The sequence below is a fragment of the Polyergus mexicanus genome, unplaced genomic scaffold (assembly GCF_030449975.1).
Source record: "Polyergus mexicanus isolate NDT 795.1 unplaced genomic scaffold, iyPolMexi1.0 SCAF_21, whole genome shotgun sequence".
In the NCBI taxonomy this organism is placed as follows: domain Eukaryota; kingdom Metazoa; phylum Arthropoda; class Insecta; order Hymenoptera; family Formicidae; genus Polyergus; species Polyergus mexicanus.
In genome coordinates, this window is record NW_027223341.1 from 260178 (window position 1) to 284064 (window position 23887).

Genomic DNA, 23887 nt, shown 5'->3' on the forward strand with positions numbered 1-23887 from the left:
ACGTTCTGGTTTCGCGATCTCCGCGGGCGTAACAATATAAATATAATATTAGGAATAGAGCGAGTTTTTGCAAATATCAATGTAAGCTATTGGCGAACGGATGTATTCCTTCGTCAAAAGTATTTAATTTCTCAAACTTACTCGACATTCATTTCGGAATCCTTGGCCACTCGACAATGAACACCGCGATCCATCAAGCATTTTCCGGTCACAGGATCAGGCGGTGCAAGATTGATGTAGGGTGGCTCCTCCAGAAAGGTTATTTTAAGGTGAAACTTCTCCGGCACGCCTTGCGGGGGCGTATGGCTATTGCCCGGCCAAACGATATCTTTGATATCCAGACCCTCTTTTTCCCAGGATTTCCAGACACCGATCTGTGAGCAAGCAGACCAAAAAATATGATTAGACATAACAGAAATTTTAATGAATCTTTTCTTATGTGTATGTCATGTTATTAATATAAAAGAAAAAAATATCTTTAACAATTTAATTAAGTAAATATTGTATAAAAGTAAAACGTAAAAATAAACACACAATACATTAAAGAAATACTCGACATTAATTTATTAACGCATCAAGTTTGAAAATTTCTACTAGTGGATTCACTTATTCTTGTAGTTATTCATTCTCTCTTTTTCTCTTTGCGTATTTGTGGTTTATATAATTTTTGATGAGCATATTCTATCTCTCTCTTTCTTGTACCTTGTGACTTCTCTTTGAGAATAATATAGTAAAATTTTAAAATGCTACTCTTGACGCGTAGATCTATTTAAATAATTTAAAAGATATATTTTTTGTATAGAAAATCATAATCAGCTTCTAAAAATTTTTTACAGTACTTAAAATTTTTATTAAAATATTTGTGAAAGACTGTACGAGTAACTTTGGTTTTATTGTTTTAAATTTTGCATCGTTAACTCTTTATATTTGATTACGTATAAAATTATTTTCAGCAAGGAAGAAAACGTCAGCGATGAAAATATGATGCGATACGGTGATGAAATTACAAAGTTCTTCCGACACTTTCCTGAATCGTTTTGTGATGACTTAGTACGAAAGTAGAGTCAGATCGATATATGTAAACTGAAATTCGTCATGTACTTCAATCGCTTCCCACGCATATCGTCTCTCACTATCGGGCGTGCAATTTACTTCCTATTCAGATGAAACTGTGCTCGGTAATGGAGCGCCATTAGTCAACGTCGAGATGAAAATTTTATAATACATCCATCATTCGCCAATCCTACCATCTTAGAAAATTCATCATTACGCTATTATGATTGGTTCAATTGTAACTTGAAGAGGACGGACCAACTACATCAAAAGTTAATAAACTTAATACATTTTGAAATTCATGAGCTTGAAGCACAAGATTGCGCACGAAGCGCTTTAGTCTTTTAAAATATAAAATTAATAATTTATTGACGAGTTATAGTAAAAATTTGCCTTGTAGAACCAAAATTTTTATTTTCATGAATTTTTGTGTACAATCATTATACTATTTTCGTAGTACAGTCACTATACAAAAGTTAGTTGCATATAAGGTAATATTTACGATTTTAAGATTAAGTTATATTATACAGGAAAAATCTTTACACTTTAACTTTTAAATTAATTATTAATTTTATATTTTAAAAGGCTAAAAATGCTTCTTGTAACGCAATATCAAATTCGTGAATCTTAAAATATATTAAATTTATTAACTTTTGACATAGTTAATTCGTCCAGTTCCTTCTTTAGTTACTTTGTAAGTAGGAAGTAAAATATATATAGGATAAAGATATTATATTTAAATACATTCTAAAAAGAATATCTTTAGAAAACGTTAAAATTAGAAATGGATATTATTATTATGTTTAAATAAATATTAATAACGAGAATATTACATTGTTATTTACATATAATCAACGATTTATTAAGAAAAACACAATTCTGCCACAATATATAATTATCAAAATTTATTACAAGATATCAAATATTAATTAAATAACTAATTTATTAAAAATTTCATACTTATTCCTTTTCAATATTTTAAAAACTTTATTAAAGTTTCGCATGACAATTTGAACGCAAATCAACAAAATATGAAAACAACATGGATTTAATTTATAATCCCACATGTTGAAACTCACCCGAATAAGAATATGTGATCATTTTGCGTCGGTAGCTAACAAGAATAATTTTAAAATTGCACTTATGTCTACTTTTCTGCATCTTCTTCGCATTGCATTCTTAAAAACCATGTCAAAAAGTAAAATCTGTCGATCTTTAGTTATTATTATGCATACCCTAAATAGACTTATTTACGATACCATCATTATAATTATATACTGACAGAAAATTAAATTCTAACACCAAGAAGGAGTTATGCTGGATGAATGAAAATTACACAGAATGTTTGTTTACATAAATATTTACTTTTATTACATATAAAAAAGATTTTTTTTTATATATATATTATTTATTTATTTATTTATATATTTTTATTATTTTATATATATATATATATGTATATGTGTATATATATGTATATATATATGTATGTAAAATAATATATATATATATATATATATATATACACATGTATATAAAATATTTTTATATATAACGCAATATAATTCTTATGTAGAATGTAGTTTTGGAAGTTCATTTTTTGTAAAAATGCTTATTAAAGCGTAAAGATTTAAATATCGCGAATCATGAAAAAAATGTATTTTGCGCTTGTTCTTTAATACAAATATCGACAATATACCGATAATATTGATTTTTGATAATTGAAGATAAATTCTCGAGCTTATCAAGAAAGATATTTCTTTATTATGGAAAGAAAAAAATCAAACAAAGTTTGTGGAAATTATCCGTTAATTCAAATTTTCTAAAAAAGTAATATCAATTTTTATTCTTATTACATGTTATCGAAAATCAATTTGTTCCAAGTATTCAGAAGAATAGACGAGATAAAGATTTTTTTTGCGCGGTTACCGTTATAAAAATTTAATAGAAGTTTAATTATAATGTAATAAATTATGATAAATTATAATTAATACGTTTTTAATGAAAAATCGTGAACTTCATTAATGTCAAATTTTAAAGAGATATAATTTTTATATTTCTTCCTTTATATATATATATTTCTTATATTGTATATATTTATCTTATTTATATATTTTATTTACATATATTTCTCCATTTATATTTCTTCCTATATGAAATTTTTAATTTTACACAAAATATTTTTAATTCTACTTTTTTTTCTCTATTTCTCTTTTCTAAAGAAATTATCCATAATATTTATATTATTTTAACTTTACTTTTACGTATAGTAGGAAAATCTAAACAGAGTGTATAAATTTCCATTGTACTTCTTCAATTATTCATCGATGTTTGTCTGGCGCATTTAATCGAGTGTATTCGAACGCGAATTGATTTATTCTATGCATCCCAAAATGTCCGATTCAAGGAATAAAAGTAATTTTACGACGATGTAAACAAGAGACCGAACAAGAAACCGGTTTATTTGCACATAACCAACGTAAGGTTCACGCTGTTCATTTTCATTATTTCTTCTATGTATTGCACGTTCTGTCGGCAGCCTTTTTCCGTCAACCGTCAAAATTTATTTGACAGTCATGTACTATAGCAAAGGAAATAGATGGTCCCTCGCGCAAAGTACATAACAACTTCCCCTAGGGCTAATAAAACGAAATTGCATCGGCGTAAGCGGCGCCTAACTTTTGAATATGTAGAGCCTTTACCGGCGATGCATTTCGATGCGGACGAGACATCTACATATTAGAAACCGATACTGCACGAAAGAATAGGGTTGCGCCAAGCGTGTCGTCATGAAAATCCATACGCGCCTATATACGGCAGCATGATCGTCCACTTTTCATTCCTACGACTACGGAGAGATAAACAAAGCAGAATGCTCGATTCGATAAGGATCTCTTTCCGGAAGATTGGAGATCCAAAAACTTCGCGCATTCGTAATTTTAAAAAATTTAATGTTATATGCATTTTCAACTTTTCTTTTTCATCCACTTTTTCATCCGACTTTCATGTCTGTAATTTAATATCAAAAGCTGCAGATATCATATCGTATGCATTTCGTTAGAAATATTTCTCAGATTATACTAGAATTACGAGGCGCATACGTATTGTATTCATACGTTAACGCATGGTTACGCGAAAGCCGAACAAAATTAATGAAAGCAACCTCAAACGGAATATGCGAATGGGAAAGAGATACGAAGTAGGATAATTATAAATTTCAGAAGAATATAAGACCTGTATATATAAAATAAACAACTATGCATTACATACTATTTACAAGATCTTTTTTTTTATATTTAAATACAGAAAAATAGCAATTAAATAATAATAATTTTAATATCTGATAAATCATATTTATTGGTACTATAATACAAATGTACGAAAGACATTATACGCCAATTCCCATATTTTTATTTTCACGCATTTATTAGATCTTTGCGTTATATTTATTTTAATTCTTGGTCGATCAAATTAATATACACATGTATATATTTCTTTTATTCATTATTCAATATATATATTTTAATTTTTTCATTACTCAATTAATTTAAATAGCGAATCGCAATATAATGCGAGTCGATGAATCGCAGGAAACGCTCGGAAATTAAACTTTTGCTGTGGGAAATATCTCGCGAAATGGCGCCCGCGCTACAAAACAACGATGATGAATTAATGACTACGTTAACAATGCTATGAATTAATAAACAGGTTACGTTTCATTACGCAGACTCGAGATTATACGGTTAACTATGCCGCGTTATGTACGCGGTAATGCGTTCTTTGGCGTTAATATCCTCTGTCATGTTTAACGTCAAGGCAATCACAAATGATCTTTTGACGCGGTGTCAACGCGGTGTCGACGCGGAGAATGTAACGTAAAATCACATGAAATCTTCTGATTATAATAATCTCGTTAGCGCATCGTGTTCGCTAATTATAAGTTTTGCCGCCTGTTTCGCGGCATGCTAGCAGTTACATCTTGTTAACCACTTTATTGCTCCGTAGTGAAGCACAAAGTTTGTAGTACAATAATTATAGTCAAGAGACATTGCATATTGACATATCGAGTATAGGTACGTGTGAGAGCCATTTAAACAATAAATATTTTTTACTGCGCGTTAACGCCATTTTAAATATATTTATTAATTTAAGTGAACTTATATCGCTTTTTTATCAAGAAAACAAAAGATCATTGATTTGATAATTTAATTTACATAGTAAGTTTTTATAATAATATATAATCTAAAAAAATAATTAGTATTTATCTTCAATAATTATTAATTTATAAACAAATCAGCAGAAAAATGCAGAAATAATGCAGAATTAGAAATTAGAAGAAAAAATTTCATAACACACATGAAAGCAATTCTATATGCTCTATTTATTTTTTATATAAAATATTGTCTTGCAAACACAAAAATATATGTCGTAAATCAAATGCCTGTTTCAAAAAAACAGTCCTTAACTTTTCACACAATCTAACTGTTGAAAAATATTTTTAACATGACTTTGTTGAGCTTTTAGTTCTTCCTCTTTAGCTTTTAGTAGCCTTTAGTAGCCTCCTTTCTTCGGTTACAATATCCGGATATATTTATGAATTTAACAGTGTGTGACACGCAAAACCATTTTATCGGATTAAGGAGTACCGAAAAGGCCTCGACTAGAAGACTTAATTGGCCGATGAAAATTTTGACCGCGACATAAAGCCACCACAATGGCTATCCCTTCGATAAGCCTGGTTAGGTAAAAGGAAACGGGGATTATATTGTGCGTTGTACATCGCCCACGTTTTACCGCAATCGTTTGCGACGATATATCGCACGTTATTTGGCGCGATTCCAGGCATCCCGTTGGATTGCCCTCTAATCTGTAAAACTTCCGGCATAAATTTTCCCTTAAGAACCTCCTCCCTCGAGAAGGGACAACTTTCAAGCTCGTTTGGAGACCAGAGATTCCCGAGGACACTACAATCGAAAAGGTGAATGGAAAAGGACGTAACTCGAGCAACTTGAAAATGACTGTTTATGATTAATAAATGAATGTTGATTATTTTCTCACGTATATTATGCAATGCAATTTATCTCACTCTGCAAACAAGAGGAGCTCGATGTTCGAAACATCGAACTAAGTGGCGAGTGTCCGCTGCATGTACGTTTGTGTACAGTTGATTGTCAGAGTCGTGCGCGTTATCCTGCCAACGAATGAGAAACGCATGTACACTAATTAATTCTAACTCCATCTTCCTAAGTGACGACCTAATTTCGCACGATTGCGCGAATTACAGAGAGGGCGCGGACTTAACTGCATTCCGACGCGAGTTTAGCGATTCTTGAATTGGGTGAGAAAGGGGAGGAAGGGGGAATGGGTATTTAACACATATATATATACCTAACGTGATTAGTCGATCGACGCATTTCACGCGCGATGCCGCTCGACGATGCCGGACCACGATCGGACTTTGATCCGATAATCCGCTTATTTTGCAAAAGCCAATTTAGTAGCGAAATGTGCGGAAAACACGCGTATACCGGGAAAATAATGCATCAGTATCGCTGAAATTTTCCTATGAACACCAGATATCCATTATCTATGAGAATTCCCCATATAAGAATAAATAAGAAGAGATGCGTACATGCGTACATGTATCGAAAGAAGATTAAATTTTCTCCATGTTACAAATAACTGCATTTACAAATTGGACAAACGTATTTACTGATAAAAAGCATCCCTTGCAAAAAATAATCCATGGGATTTATGAGAAAATATTATAAAAAAATATAACATTTAATTTTCTTGCAAAAGAAAAGCGCTACTATTGTATACGATATATGTATATGATAAAAAAAATATTACATTAATATAAATAATTACATTAATATAATTAATTAATATAAATAATTATACAGATAAATTATATGAAATGCAATAGTGTATTTTTAGAACATTAACCGAAACATAATTCTTTTGCGACTTTTAAAGAATAATTGAATTTAATTATGTAGCTTCAAAGATGCTAAACGTTTCGTTGCCTTTAAGCCTCTAATAAACTAAACTCGTAATATGAAACAATTCACGTTCGATAGCTTTATTTATGCCATGTTGACGTGTATCTTACGTAGCATGAAATATCAACATTGTAGACTTATTATTTTCTGTAGAAAGCCAGAATCACCTATCCGTCTACCTGCTTTCAACGGCTCTTCAATCAAATAAAATTAAAAACAAAAATCTCTGAGTTTATTATATTTTAATTTAAAAACATGCATTTTCTTCTCTATATCCACGTATTACGCTGCCGTTTGCCTTTATCAACTTGTCAGCTCGATCTTACGCCGGAAATACCAAGCTCGCCTTCGATATCTCTGGTTAATTATTTCTAGCAGCGAAACGGAAGAACGTCACTGTCAAGGGAATAAATGGGAATACGGTATTCTCTGAGGTCTGTCGACAATGATTTGTGCCAGCATGATATGAACGAAAGATATAATTAGAAACGAGATGTCGACAAGCGTAGTGCGAGAAGCTCGTGAAAGCGGCAAAGTGCTGAGACGATCGTCTCCTTTCGAATTAAAAGAAATAATTAAAATTGTGACCTGCGCGCAAATTGTTAGAATTGAAATGGGTGTCGCACGGGTGTCGGGATAACAAAGTTTCGCGTCCCGTCGTTCCGCGCCGGTCGCAGGATAGTTAATGAAATTTTAGCGTAGCTTTCGTTACGTGACGAGCTAGATACTAGATTAATAGCGTTTTAATTATAGCTTTGCAAAAATAAGCGTGGATAAATAGGTCATGTATGAAAAATGTTACATTTGGAGAAATAATGTAATCGCGTCTCTTTCAATCGGGAGAAAATTTAAAATTTATATTTTGTCCAAATTATATCATCTTGAAAATATCTATTATCTCAAAAAAAAAAAAAAACTTTACATATATCATATATATATCTTAACTTGTAATAGTTTTTTTTAAATTTTAAATCGTAAAATTAGCAGCCTAAAAGTATAAAAGTTTAAAAACAGGAAACTTTGAAAAATAATTTGTCCGTTACAATTTTATAACATAAACATGAATCATAAATGTTTTATAAACAAAAAAGAAATATATAATATTTATATAATATTGAATTGTCATTTTTTACTAAACGTAATTATGGATTTCTAAATCTGTAATTATGTTGACATAAAAGTATAATAATGTAGTACAATAATATTATGTGCAAAAAAAATTTCATAGCTTGAGCATAAAATATCTGAGAGTTTTATAATCAGTAAGAAAATTTATACTCAGTAAAAAAAGAAATCTATTTTAGCGGTAAAATGAACCTCCAATCGGCAAACTTACTGAAGCGAATAAATTCTTGCTTGAGTCGAAACATCATTGTTCTTACGATGCGACCGTTTGAAACTTTAATGAGGTGACAAAAGAATTTCTCAGAAATTGGTATGCCGAACAAAGATGGATCCATGTCGCGAAGTGAACGTTAAAAGATTAAAATTCGCTAGAATTCCCATCAATTTTGCGAAACTTAATACTGCTGTTAAAACTTACAAAATAAAAAAAAAAATGATAAAAATTTTTGATAGATGCTCAACGATATGTTATAATATGGCGATGACTTCAGAAAAGTTTATACATAGACAAGAAAATATGCATAAAATGTGATGTATATACATGTAGCTATATATATTTTATTTACCTATTTTATACAATTTAATGGTTGTATAATGAATAAATCAAATAAATCGGCAGCAATAAATCAAGTAATAAAAAAATTAAGAATTTTGAATAAATTATTATTAATGAAAAAATATAATAGCAATTATAAAAAATAAATAATAATTTGTAATTAATTTGCACAACGCGCAAGTAAATTTTATATATTTTATTGTAACGTAGTATTTTTCATTATTCTTGTTCTTTTAAATGCATACACATTTATCTGTCTATATTTATTTAGCTTGTAAAGCAATATAATAGCTGTAGAGAGCATAAAAGATATAATTTATCTATGTAATTAGAGTTGTCTAACGCTATATATATATATACAAAAATATAAAATACGCTATTATACATTCTACTATATAAATCTTAGAACATAAAATAATAGAATTCTACAATATGGTAAAAGAATATCTCCTCCGAAATAAACACTCACGTGCACTTCATAATTTCATGTATTGAAAAAAATTGAAAACCGTTTAAAAGCTATGTACGGATTTTCTAGTACACAACTTTATAAATAATATACCCCGAGCTCACTAAAAAAAAATTCTCCTAACATTAAGACGATATCTTCCTTGTCGGAAATTTCCATAGAGCGCGTTAGAGGATACCATAGTAATATCATCCGTGGCGAAGCACCACGTAATATTCTCTCTCTCTCGACTATTGCGTACGTGACAATTGTATTGCTATTGTTTCCGCTGACAATAGAAGCTAGTGCATCTTGAAATATCTCGCATGGCAATTCATAACACGATTATGAATCGTTCGACCAAGCTTGACAATTTCTAGAAAGCATCGGCGCGGCAGAACGTGCTTTAGCTCGCGATGAAAATCCGAGCGACTGAAGCCAAGGAAACCTTTGCTATCGCATTAATTTATTACATGGATGATCCGATGCCGCACGATGAAAACGGTAAAGAATGCGGATTATAATTAGATTGTTCTGCCGATTAATAAAGAGGCACTTTGCGACTCTCGTTCACTTGCGAATGCTTTCTCAAGAGTGATCGCCGGACGCAAAAGGAAGTTAAAGTTTACCGCAATTCTGCGGCTCACTGCCGTAAATCCGACGTAACGAAAGAGACGATCGCGGTGTTATATATAGCGCGTTCCCTTTGAGCCTTTTCGGCATCCGAGGGCGATAAATTCTGCTCTTTTGCTCGATAACGCTTCTTCGGTACGAAACCATTTCATGCGCGACGATGGAAAAAAATCTTCTGGCCCATTGCGTATTTTTATAAGAACTTTCTTTTCTAAAAATTTAGATTTAACGAATTGTGTTAAGTTTATAAATTTATTGGCACTATTTTGCAACTAACAAAACGTCCCCTATATAATACAGACTACCGTATCCCTTATCAAAAAATAAGTATTGTCTTTCTGTGATAAGAGATTTCCGGAAATGTATCATTGTCGAGATGATTTTTTAATACATCAACACAGTGAATTTGCTATTTTGTAATATTTTGTGTAAAAATTTTGGTTGTGTAATAATTAATGTTGGTTACAAAGAAAAAATATTTTTAGCACGTAACTTCTATCCGTTTGTGATTTTTTTTTTTTTTTCATTGCACGTGTGATTTTAGTAGGAATTTTTAACATTACGAATTCTTATCGTTTGTTATGCAAACTTTATGTAAATACATGCAAATGTCTAATTGTATTAATAATGTTGTGAAGAAATTTAGTATTCGGCACCGAGTAATGACGCCGGGATTCTAGTTTTGATGCAATGCTTTAATTATTTATGCGTCTTGTGAATTTATTTGTAATCCCTAAGCTGTATTTATGTACACTTTGGCGTGACTAGTAATAACTTTCAAAAGATGAAATTTCGAAAGATAAAGTACATGGAAAAAAATTTGGATTTACCTCCTCCCAGACGAGCTGCTTGCTAACTCCCGGTCGAAGGTTCATAATTTTCAACTCCGCCGCCTTTAATACACCATCTTGAGTAAATTCCACGTTTGGCTTTCCTTGATCACCTTCGACGGAGACGTTCTTCAAATATCTAGATAGAGAAAATAATAGAACGTGTTATATAATATATTATAATATGTTATATGTAACGTAAAAACTCCCTCTCTCTCTCTCTCTCTCTCTCTCTCTCTCTCTCTCTCTTTGCACAGGTATTTTATAAAAATTATAATTAAATATATGAAAATAAAATTGGAGAAAAAATACATATTAGTATTAATATATAAAATTTTGACATTTATATAATATAAATGTATATTACGTATAACTCGTTAAAGTTTCGTGAAAAATATTATAATATATATATATATATATATATATATATATATATAATAAATATTAAATGTTAAATAATAAATATTAAATAAATATTATAATATGTATTGTGATGTTGTAATATAGTAAAAAATTATATACATATATATATAATTTGAAAAATACAATTTTTGCATTTCACAAAATTATATAAATCTGCTAAATAAAGAAAAAATTCTATTATGAAATAAAAAGTTGAAAGAAAAATTTTGCTGCGATTCAGAAAAGTTTGCTTGACGACGAACAAATCTATCAGCATTTTAGAAAATTCTGCTAAAAGTTACTTGAAAAACAGATCCCCCGTGTTCCACCGTGATTCACCGGCACCTTCGCAGCTCAGTTGAGTGTTCAGGCTGCGATTCATATTTTTCGGATCATTGACGAAGTCCTCGACACCGTAAGCATAGACCTTGATTGCCGTCGTGATTTCGCTTACTAAGCTCTCGCTACTCGTATCGAAGTGCACACCTGCAAGAGAAAAAAGGTATCGAGCAAGCTCGTTAAGCTGAATTCATTACTTTAGCGAGATTTATATTGGCCCTTTCTCTCTCTCTCTTGCATGAAAACCGATTAAATCATATCCGAGATTTTCTGTATTTTTCACCCTTTTCTACCGATAATAATCGGATGGAAATGGATGAGAGACTAAGCGAGTTTGCAAATAATTCACGAGACACGGATTTCATTTTTCAATACAGAAATTATTATTGCTCATCCTCTTTGATACTCGTAATTTTGTTCGAGCCTGCGAATATTTACAGAAATTGCATTCTTGAAATAACAGGGGGCTTTACTTTGTGTTCTAAATTTGTTCATTTATTTCTGAATAAATCCATGATTCCGTTTGTTTCAAAAAATTACTCTAGAAAAATATATTCTACGTCATCAAAATATGATTTTATCATTTCTCTAAAACAGAATTTTTGCTTTGAGATTTTTTATGAGTTTTTAATTCTGAATATTAAAATATTAGATATTTACGTGGTTCAAATATAGGGAATAAGTAAACGATAAATTCTATAAATGCAATATAAAACATAAAACAAAGAAATATAAAAATAATAAAAAGTTTTCTCTTCAATTTTCTACATTTTCCTGGTAAAACGCATAAATTCCGCTGTCAATTTTATTTCTCAAATTTATTTCTAAGGAATTTTCGTTTTGCTTCACAACACATACAAGGTGTATATTCCTTTTTGAAAAGAATTTTCACGGAAAATTTACACATCGCAAGACGCGCTTCATTCGACCAGATTTTTGTGCGATACAATGTGCCAACTGCATTTCCATAAATATTGAAAATGTCGACGAGATACGAAAAATATAGATAAATCGATATATCGAAAAACGTCAGATGATTTATATAAAAATCACTAAAGCAAATTTATTTTTTGACAAAATCAAACGGAGAGATTTGTATCAACAAAATTTACGTTATATAAATATATTCTTAGATATGACATTTATATTACATTAATTAAATACTTTGCGAGATACTCTTATAAAAAATATTTAAAATTGCAAACAACATACAACAAACTTTTTTATAAAATATTAAAAATTCTTATTTTCCCGTATTATCTGAAACAACCGTAGCTTCGAAAGATGTTTAAACAGCACTTTGGCAATGCTATAAAATAATATTGAGCCAAAGTAACATATGATCTGCTCAATTCACAGCGATCGCGTTTAAAAACGCGAGGTGTTTGCGTTTTATACACAGTGCGAGTTTACGCACCAGTTTTAGTTCGCGAAAATTTAAACGTGAGAGATTCAATCCGAGTTATGTTATTTCACGTGGCTTACAGGATGGAATTCGACGAATTTATTTTTCCCTCAAGGATATTCTCGGGAGAATCTCGAGAAAGGAATCAATTTTCCGTCTCCGTGATTCTGGTCACGGTGTGAATAATTCTTCTGTCTATATATATATATCCATTCGAGAATCCGTGCATTCTTCCCGATAAAAGACGTATTCTGAATGTTAACACATGTGTAACGAATGTGTAAATACAGTCTTGGCTTCACTGCAATTCCCGCATGCATTCAAGAGAGAGATATGATATAATATATATATATATATATATATATATATATATATATATATATATATATATTCTCTAAACGAATTCTACATCAATAAATCACAAAAATTGCCTTTATCTTACTCTTTTTTCTATAACAATTATTCTATTCTCTTTTCTGCTTTTATCTTACTCTCTATTCTGTGTAATATTTTATTTTGAATAATGAAAGTGTTGTATACTTAACTTTACTACAATTATAAATATATCTAGCTCTTTCAAATTCTTCTTCTGAATTATAAATATGAATACACTTTATGTCATTTTCTATTTATTGATTTAAACGCGTAGCTTTTGAAATATGAAAATACAATACTTGTTGTAGCAACTTTTAGTGAAAATCATAGCAATTGTATAAATTTAATTAAAATTAATTACCACAAGTGTTGATGTAGTATACGGGATATATGGTATATGCGGGATGCGGGTCATAGTTTACGCTAATTTGATAAAGCCAGGTATCCGTGAACTAGGAGCTACGTTTTGAGTTTGTATAAATTTTTGAATCCGTTAATCCGCAAATACGTGGATGTAAATAATTTTTCTACTCACCCAACATTCCGACCGGAAACTGACTAGGACTTTGCAAATTTTCGATAACACTCTGCGTGACAACCCACACGTAATTCTCGCCGGTAATTCCGTAATCCCTGGCAGCAGTTAGGATATGAATCGCCTCTTCTCTAGTTGAGTACAACAACATCACTCGGGACTCACTCTTTGCGAGTTCCTGAAGGTCGTGTGAGTCAGTGACCAGAAAGGTGCTTAATATGGTAAATTTGAATGTGTCCTGCATGTCAGAGATTCTCTCTCTGACCGCCTGTATGAAGTCATCGTGACCAGCTATTTGCGACGTGACGACACTAAACTGATGCCACTTGTATCTCTGTAGGATACTCAGCATTGCCGCGGTTTGATGTTCCAATGACGGTGCCAGTTGCAATTGCAAGCTGCTCTGCGATGCCCGCTGCGAACCGACAAAATTTCCATTTTCCTCATATTTTGCAAATGTCGACGAAACACGCGCAGACGATATATTTTCGTCCGAATTTAATATCATAGTTTAATAATAATAAAAAATACTTTTAAAATAGCAAAAACTCGTGATGTTTGCGCTGCATCCACTATCTGTTTCTTCTCATATATTTCAATATAAAACTTGAAGGATTCTTTAACGTCATAAAAATTTCGCCCGCAAGCACAAATAAATGTTTGCGTGTTTGGCAGAAACATAAATTCGTATAAATTCTTTCACTTTTTATTCCACAGTTGTTATACTCACCCTCTCGAGGCCCGAGTTATCGGCATTCCATGCGATCACAGGAATTCCTAAGTAACCAGCCAATTGGAGAAAGTATTGAGCACTGGCCGTACTACGTCCGTATTGCTCGTAATTCATAAGATATAAGATTGCCGATACGTTCACCGAAAGAAATTCTTTGCAGAGCGAGTCTAAAATAGCTGCAACATACATTGTTCCACTGTAATTAATAATAAAATTCTAATAATAAAAATATATTTATTGCCTTACATTAAAAAGATATTTTCAAAAATATTCATATTAATTTTTAATATCAATTAATAAAATCCGAGATACTGCTCAATACAACTATGCGTTAATAGCTCTCTTTGTAAATTATAAATTGCACAATTGCGGAAAAATTGCACAAATTTTTATTTTTTTTAAATCCTTAAGCGCATTGTTTAGCAGTGGAAATAAAGCGGTAGATACATTTTTAACTTTTCCTAGCATCGTCCGCAATCGCGTTATTTTTTTCCATTCTATTTCGCATTTTTATTATGTGCGCATACCTATTTTCCAAAAAATAAAAAATAAAACAACATTGAAAAGGACGTTATACTCAATCCACGAATGCAGTCCGACTTATTTCGCGCAGCGAGTTGTTTGATCAATTGACCTCGTTTCATGCTATTCTATTGTTTCTTGATACAAGATAATTTAAGGTTTTAGTTTAACGGATTTTTATACGTCACGCGACAGATCTATTTGCTTCGCTCATTAATTGAATTTAAATAGAGAGCACAAAAGTTATAAGATTGAATTAAAATGCCGGAAGAAACATAGTGTACTTGAATTTAGGCAAACAATAATGTTTTCGATTATATTCTACATTTTTTAAACAACCTTTTATTTTCTAATCTCTTTTGTCTCATAAATTAACGATACTTTGATTTTCTTGTAAGACGCAGAATAAATATTCTGTTTATTAATAAAAGAATCTGACAAAATGTCGCATAATCAATTGATTGTGCGATATTTGATATATGTGTGGTTTATTTTATTATGTTTAACTTAGAATTGTTTTATATATACCAACATTTGTACAAACAAACAATTTCTGTTTCAAGAGTAAATATTGTATATACAAAAGGTGTATAGATATTTTGTTAAACTCAAATAAAATTTATCAACTGTTTGTAAAACCAAACTAGTCATACTGAATTTCATAAAATAGAAGCAGACTGAAATTTTGTAATTAACGAAATGTTAGTATAATTTTAACAATAAGCTTGTGCGTTGGCGGAGCGGAAATTCGAAATTCTTTTGCTTGTGTAAAAGCCGCGCATGTATTTTGAATCTCGCAATCCTTACATTTAATAGCCGCATTTACTCATAACTGAAAACATTCTCTGATCCGGAAAACGCTTGCGTGATGTACCGTTTTATGAAATATGAACGCTTTCCCACATTTTATCAAGTACTCTAGAGAAGATCGATCGGTGTGAAAAAATTGATTGGTCTCGTCTGATGACCGATATGATCTTTATTCAATGGATCTCAAACTTTAAAACATCTCGCATGGAAATTGTGATTTGGATATACGATATTTAGATACGCAATTTAAAAATCTTCATGCGTATTTAAAGAATATATACGCGCTTTTCTTTATATTACTTTATACTAAATTTAATAGTACTTATAATGAATTCAATATGAAATGCATGATTAATTTTCGTCATATTTTATATTCCTCAATAAAATTTTTCTTAATAAATTAATTTAAATGCCAAGTGTGAAAATGAATATTTAAAAGCAAATAAAATATGCGTAATAGTAATTTACTCGTATCTTCGATATCAATCTCCTAAAAATACGCGATTAACTAATTTGATTTGTAATATGATTACTGACCAGCATTATATCAGTATAATCAGAACTGTATATATTCGTATACATTATCATTAACAAAGCCATAGCGACAAATTAACAACTGATATGATGTAATAATATTTGCCGCCTTAATGTGACCAAATAAAATAGTACTAAAAATAAAATTAACCGTAACATTGTATATGCAATATTGTCAATAATTTGCGATTATTTTGCTATTAGAATAAAAGCAGTAAATAATGAAATACAATATATTGTATGTTTATGTTTTCTCTCTTTCTCTCTCTCTCTCTCTCCTTTGAAAATAATTTTATACAATATATATATTAAATAAACATATTCTTTATCAATAGTTTGTAAAGCTATCTGCAAAATATTTTTGGAATCTCTATATTAAATTAAATTAATTAATATAGGTAGTTTCCTTTCTCTAGATGTTACAGTATATTACACGTGTATTACAGTATATTTCAAATTAATGAATATGTAGTAGGGCTAAATCTGTACTAAGGAGCAACAAATCGATTAAGGTAAACTCCTTTGATCAGAAATTACTTCGCGTAGCTGAGATAGCTATTATAGTGTTATTGTTAATTCAGATAGATTAATGTTATGGATTAAGATTATATATACTTATTGTTTATTAATCGCACTAAAACTATATTGTTATTTGTAAATAGCTTTTTCATAAATTTTTCTTTTTTTATTGTTTAAAACATTGTTTTATTGTTTTAAACATTACAAATATTTTGATATAAATAATCATCCGGATTATTTTACACATTGTATTAAAAAATTTCAATACGCAGCACAATTATAATAAAAAATATTTCACAATATTTTGTTTATTTCGAAATCTATCGATACTCATATTTCTGAAACCAATAAAAGTGCAGAGTTGGCAACAAATTCGATAAGCTGAAACCGCTCGTTTTAAACTCTCGTCAAGTGTTATTAACGAATAGATTATTTACGATTCTTCTTGGTGTTCGGTTTAAACGATAAATGACTTATTTACGATTTTGTATATTTTGCGAATATTAATAATTTCTATTAAAATGGCGAAAGAGACGAGGGATTCTGGCATACAATATCTCGCATTTAAATTAAATGTAATTTATTTAGCAAATTTGAACTTTGCCGTTGTCTCATTTGATAACTGTCAGATAACTGTCAAAAATCGTTATTCTTATTTAACTTAATAATAGCTGCATTCCATTATTTTTTGTACGTTGGCAAATTATAAATTTTTTTCTGCAATACACTAATAAATATTCCGTTATCAGTAAACGTAATCTAACGTGATTTATTACAATCCATGACAATATTAACATAAATTTGGTTGACATAATCAAACGTGTAATTTATCAAGATTACTCTCTTGCCTGCAATTGCATTTGCGATGTTATTCTAAACACCGTATTTACAAACAACTTAACAGGATTTCACTAATCCCGAGCTATCAATAATAACGCATGTGCGCATCGGCAAATCAAAAATTGCTTATATTTATTTCGATCAACAATTACCAATGTCAATACGACAACTCTGATAAATCAAATTTAGCCACACAGATATTTCGCCAGTAATTACAATATTGATAACGATTACACTGTCTAATCGGAGACATTAGCTTGGGAATGCTCTCTTGGTTGTTGCGGCTCAACGTTTGTACATCAATAACCGGCTTAACCGCGCTACTAATTAATCAACCAATTATGAACGTATAGAGAATCTGTAGCTATATATTTCTATATTTGAACGATGTGTGTGTTTGCCCTCTAGAATAAATATATACAAGTATAACAAAATAATTTGTTCCCTTTTTTTTGTTTTCTTATACAATATATATTCTTTGCGACTTTTACTTACCATGTCTGACTATATACAATGTTATTCTACTAGAAACAGGTATTCTGCTCAATAAATATCTTGCTTAGACGCAAGTTTCTATTAATTCAATTAACTTTATTCGTTTAGACAACAATATATACTATAATGTAAGAAATTGTAACTGTCTCTCTTTATTTAATTCATTAAGCGAAGTTCCGCGTCCGAAGTAAGTTGCGAAAGAAATTAAGTATATTGCAGGAATGCCAAGAAATAATAATTATAGTGTTATTTTTCTTTGGCACATTTAAGATCGTACAACTATTTTAACGCACGATTAGCGGAGTTTAATGAAACAATAATCAATAGCGACAATAGAATCATTGTGTATGCTTAATGTAGAATATCATAATGCGAATGCATTGAAGAAGATCCTATCCATTTATGTTATTTAATTATTCTATCGTATTTAGTCGTTTTCATGCGAGTCTAATACGTGACAGCTAATTTATCGTCAATCGCAAATTGTCAAGTTTTCTTTAATTAAAATCCGTCAAAAGAAAATTTGACATTACGATAGGATAAAATGCAAAAACCTAGACGGTAAAGGTACGATACCATTTACAAACTTTTTCACCGTAAGATACAAATTAACGATGCAAGTTTAATTGAACGCACTGGAACGTATCCTGAGTAAATATCTAAGTCTAGCCGAGTTTAATAGAGCTTTCGTAAACAGGAATCTAATAAAAGTTAAAACCTAGCAATCTCTAGTGCGGTAAAACAATACCAGCTTAATCGATAATTGCTTACTGTTCTTTAAACTTGTTATGTATCTAAATATACATCTAAATTATATATCTAAATTGTTTAATTTATTTCAAAGATATATATTATTTAGATCCATACCGTATAGAGCAATTTGACTATTTTTTATATTATATTTAGTATAATTGTGTCGAAAGAAGAAACAAAAGTAAATAGGATAAATATGTATAAAGGGGAACTCCTCATCGTTATTCAAATACGTTGTAAGGGAGAGTGTTTTGAATAATGCCCCGCAAGAATCAAGTGGCGAATAGCATTGATTTACGAAATATAACAAATAAAAATATAACAAATTCAAGTTCAACGATAAAGTTTATGTATGCTGTAATAATTTGTTATTTTTTGATTGAGAAAGGCTGCATATCATTTACGCATGGACGGGGGAGAGAGGCGGAGCCCTTTTCTCTGCACCTTTACTCCGAAAAAATTCTTACCTAACTCAAATCTACTTTTACATTTTTAGTTTTAAAAATAAAGTTTGTTCGGCTCCGCCTCTCCCCCGCCCACGCATTCAATAAATATTATTTTTCAATACAAGAGTTAGAAATTCATATATGGTAATTGCATGTTGAAAGCTATTAAAATAAACTGCGAGAAATAGATGAAACTATTGACAAAATATCTATGACCATATACCTATCTCGGAAATGTAAATAAACACTTTTTCCATGTCTATTCTACAACAAATACAACGTACACAAACTTCATTTTTCCCAATGTTACTTTATAATACTTGAAAAAAAGCATTAAGTCTCTGTGAAACTTTAATTTGTTACATCTCCTAAATCAATGACGTTTGCCACTTGAGTCTTGCGGAGAATTACTCTTAGAACACTCTTCTCTAAGTGGCGATTAAATCGGTAAGGTATGGTCTGCTTTTATGCATATTTACGCAAAATAGATTTTAATCCCATACAATAATGTTTATATTTAGCGACATTATATATTTCATCTCGTATCTCGAAGAATGTTGGAAAAGTTCTATTCCATTCCAAAAATTAATAATGCAATTATTTCTTGTTACATTGTTTATCTTTCTCTATATTAGTTGAAAGAAGATTTAAAGTTCACAGCGCCGTTATTACTGTAAAATGATACGATCACGATTGTGACATTGTAAATATCTACATTAGAACAGCCAGTATGCTTTTGTGCCAAATATCACATACTGTCCAATATCAAATTTTCCGCGAGAATCATATACCGGATGACAGCAAGCGTGTAAACACACTGACATTTATCCCCCGATGTCGACGTGTATAAGTTAAGCCTGAAATATCGGTACGTCGGGATATCTTTCGAATGTACGGGAGAAATGCATCGTACCAATGTTAATTTCGACAGATCGTGTATCACTCCTATAGTGAAACACAGCGCGCAGAGAGATGTTTTCCGCGGCGAAATCTTCCTGGTCAACGTTGTCGGACGGAAAATTACAAAAGGGTTTGTCGTGTTTGCTTGACGATGTTCACACGACTTCAAACACTACCGGAGTAACGGAAAGAAATATCACAGAATATCACATACGACAGTTATATTGAAAGTAATCTTACTTCTCACAGATTCACTCAGTGCTATTAAAATTTCATAAAATTACTATACATATTGATAAAAGTTTGGCTACAAAAAATATGTACGCAATGCTAACTTTGTCATTATAATACTATGTCGCATTGTTAATGTTAATGAAAAAAATATAGTCGCAAAGCTGAATTTAACGTCATCACATTTACCACCTCATCATCTCGCGATGTTAGGCGAGTGGGCACCATTTATATTCAGAGCAAACAACTATTTCTTTCCTCTATATCACACACGAATGCTTATTTATCTATTAGAGCCTTATCAACCCCAGTCAAGTCGCTGCAAATTACAACGAGAATCTATCTAGATTCGCGTAAATCTGTTAATTTTATCCTCATATTAATTTAAAAATGTCATAGACAAAGAAGAGAAAGTAAAAAAAAAAAAAACACTCACATCATTAAGATATAAACTTATTAATGGCGCAAAATTATAGCGTTTTAGATTTTACTACATTATATAAGTTTGCATTCAACAACATATTTTTACATTACAAATAAAAATAAGTTATTAAATGTATTAAATAAAGAGGAATATTAAGAAATTTTTTATCATAAACAATAACATATTCTTTTTAATGGAAATGTTTCTAAAATAAAATTACTTTAAATAAACATCGAATTCTATATCTATATAATAAATTATAGCAAAGAATTATATATATCAGATATATATAATATTAGTCATACACATTGTACGCGCGTCTAACAACAAAATAAACCCTTTCTTCTCAAGATTCAATCTGCTATGGAAATATTTACCTGTCGGACTCGGCGTGAGCTTCATCATTCTATGGCTGACTTGCAACCGATATTTGTCCAGAAATGAGAACTTGGTCTGACCCTTAGTCCTGGCATGACCTTTATACAGATTCTGGACGACCTTATTGATGGCTCTACTATATTCTCGCGCTCCGAAATTCGTATACGGCACTATCATGCTGACAGTGAGACTCTGCAATGAGGTGTTGTTTCTGGTCCTGTTAGATTCTTGATGACCAGGGTGACCGATTGACGATTTCAAACGGTTCTTTACGTCGCTGTTCGTGGCGACAAGTACGCCCATCATCAACAGAACGTATAAGCCGCGCATTTTTTTTTTCTTTCTCGAGTCGCAAATTTGGTTTGTTCTGTTTATAACTTTAAAAGATTGATGTCCAGTCTTGCGGGAATATATTCATTATTACACTTTGGATGGAAGTCAGGTACATTGTCATAATTATCGAATGACAATTAACTTTAGTCATTATTACGTGCTTTTTTTCGTGTTCTTATCATTATGCCACCACTGAACATTTAATATATCACATTTAAAAGTTGTAAGACTCTTCTTGCCACGCATACACTTCCTAGGCTTTTTCTTGTTACCTTTTGAAAATTTTATTTAATCACACGATAGTTGCGTATATATGATCCAATTAATATATATTCCATTTATTTAAAATTTAATTAACGCGCGCACGTAGCATCACAAAAAACACATATCACAACGAGATAAGACACTTTAGCAACACTCCTTTTTCAATAGTGTTTATATAATTTTTAAACATCAAGAACTGTTAATATATACCATAATATTACATCTTAGAGAAGGAAGACGAAATTTGATTCATCAGCACAAGACGACACTGTACAGACACTAGACACAAGGATTGAAAAATTTGTGAAGCATCGAGGAAATGTTTATCAGATTGCTGGTACTTAGAAAGATGCTGAAAGATAAATGAGATATTTACTTCTCTATACCAGACGAAAATCTGTAATCGCAAGTTAAGTCTCGAATATATTATGATTAAGTTATACAATACATGCTCTTTATCCATTATATATATATAACTTTGCTATTATAAAAAAATATTTAACACTTTATTTAAACCACAATTATATATGCTCGACAATTTAAAAACTTGAATTATTAAAAACCTAAATATATATTATTGTATGTGTGCGTATATGTGAAATATGAAACGTACAAATAATACCGTTCGCTTCCAATTTTAAAACTTTGTGCTCTGATTCATCTCATTGATTGTCTATCTGTTCGCAATTTATTTTAATAAAAATATTGGTTAGAAAACCTTTGCAATAACTCAATTGTTAAATGTATTCGATGTATAAGCAAAGTTTAAAATTATTACGATTGCGTGTTACCATTGTATGCTAATAATTCAACCATATTCTCAGCTGTTCCTATTCACAGCTGTTGCAATTATTATTTCTTTGCCAAGCTCCAACAAGATTGGCCGGAAGCAATTACGACGCTTTCAATTAATCGGCTCGATAATTTCGCGAGGATCTAGAGCGTCAGGACCCGCGACTGAGCCAATTATTGAGATTTTCATTCGCTTGATGGAGAGCTACCTTCCGCGGCGTGTAATACCACATTAATTGCTAATTATGATGGCATATCGTACACTTGCGTTTGATAATCGTGCATGTGCATGTATCTTTGTTATTTTTGTTTGAAAAAAAATCCATTAAAATGCAAAAGTTACTGTGACATTAATAGCCAAATATTATACAATATGTGTATACATATATATTCATGTTAGTTTCACTTATTACATTTTTCTAAACTTTCATAATCTTTCTCTTTTTTATTAATATTTCTCAAAAGTACGAACATATATGTTTTTGTTCAAAATATTGTACATTAAAATGTCAAAATATAACTAAAAAAAAGAAATAAATAAAAGAATGTATATGTTAGAGATAAATATGTTTTTAGCGTGATATTTTTCAGAGGAAATCGAAATCTCTCTATCGACTCAAATATGCTCGTCCATCAGTTTTACGGACAATATGATATAGTATAAAATGAAAACGTACGCGAGAGAATAGCGTTGTAAATCCAAGTAACAACGGCTCGGTAAAGAATGGGAGCGCAGTGGTGCGTCCCATCACAAGTCCGTTTTCTCTCCCTTCGATATATCTATTATTTGTCATAGAATGCAGTATAGAAATCAATGGAAACATGTTATCCGATTACCAAAGCTTTCATTATTTGCACTCACTCTTACATTCTCTCATTTCTGCAAACAATGTGAAACAACATTTTGTTGACTATTGCAAGCATAAAAGTAATACAAAACAGTGAGAAAGCGAGAAAAACCGGATTACATTTTTGATCGAAAATTAGCGTGTTTTTTTTTTTTTTTTATGGAAATTAACGTTCTTCGCGAAACGTATATAAGCAATAAGTGAGAAATTTGCATTATGGCATATATTATCAGCAAGACGGGAAAATTTTATAATAGCACTGCGCCTAAAATTTTGATTTTACAAATCTAAGATCTCGTGATATAAACGTATTTGGCCGTAAAGTGCTCAAATTTTTCATTTTTTTTTTTTTCTGTTAC

At 30.7% G+C, this 23887-nt stretch overlaps 1 protein-coding gene across 6 annotated transcripts in view; it reads right to left on the reverse strand.

The window, feature by feature from the left end:
• Nmdar2 (NMDA receptor 2) overlaps window positions 1–23887 on the reverse strand; it is a 160860-nt gene that overhangs the window by 23304 nt on the left and 113669 nt on the right. For 5 of the 6 annotated variants that reach the window (XM_070311990.1, XM_070311992.1, XM_070311991.1 and 2 more), the window contains 5 exons: window positions 14437–14615; window positions 13707–14121; window positions 11355–11538; window positions 10651–10789; window positions 142–374 (listed from right to left, as the gene is read on the reverse strand). In XM_070311990.1, the coding sequence (XP_070168091.1) occupies window positions 142–374; window positions 10651–10789; window positions 11355–11538; window positions 13707–14121; window positions 14437–14615 (1150 nt within the window). Of the gene's footprint in view, window positions 1–141; window positions 375–10650; window positions 10790–11354; window positions 11539–13706; window positions 14122–14436; window positions 14616–21290; window positions 22008–23887 lie in introns of those variants that run through there. The other variant, XM_070311993.1, reaches the window with a different exon arrangement.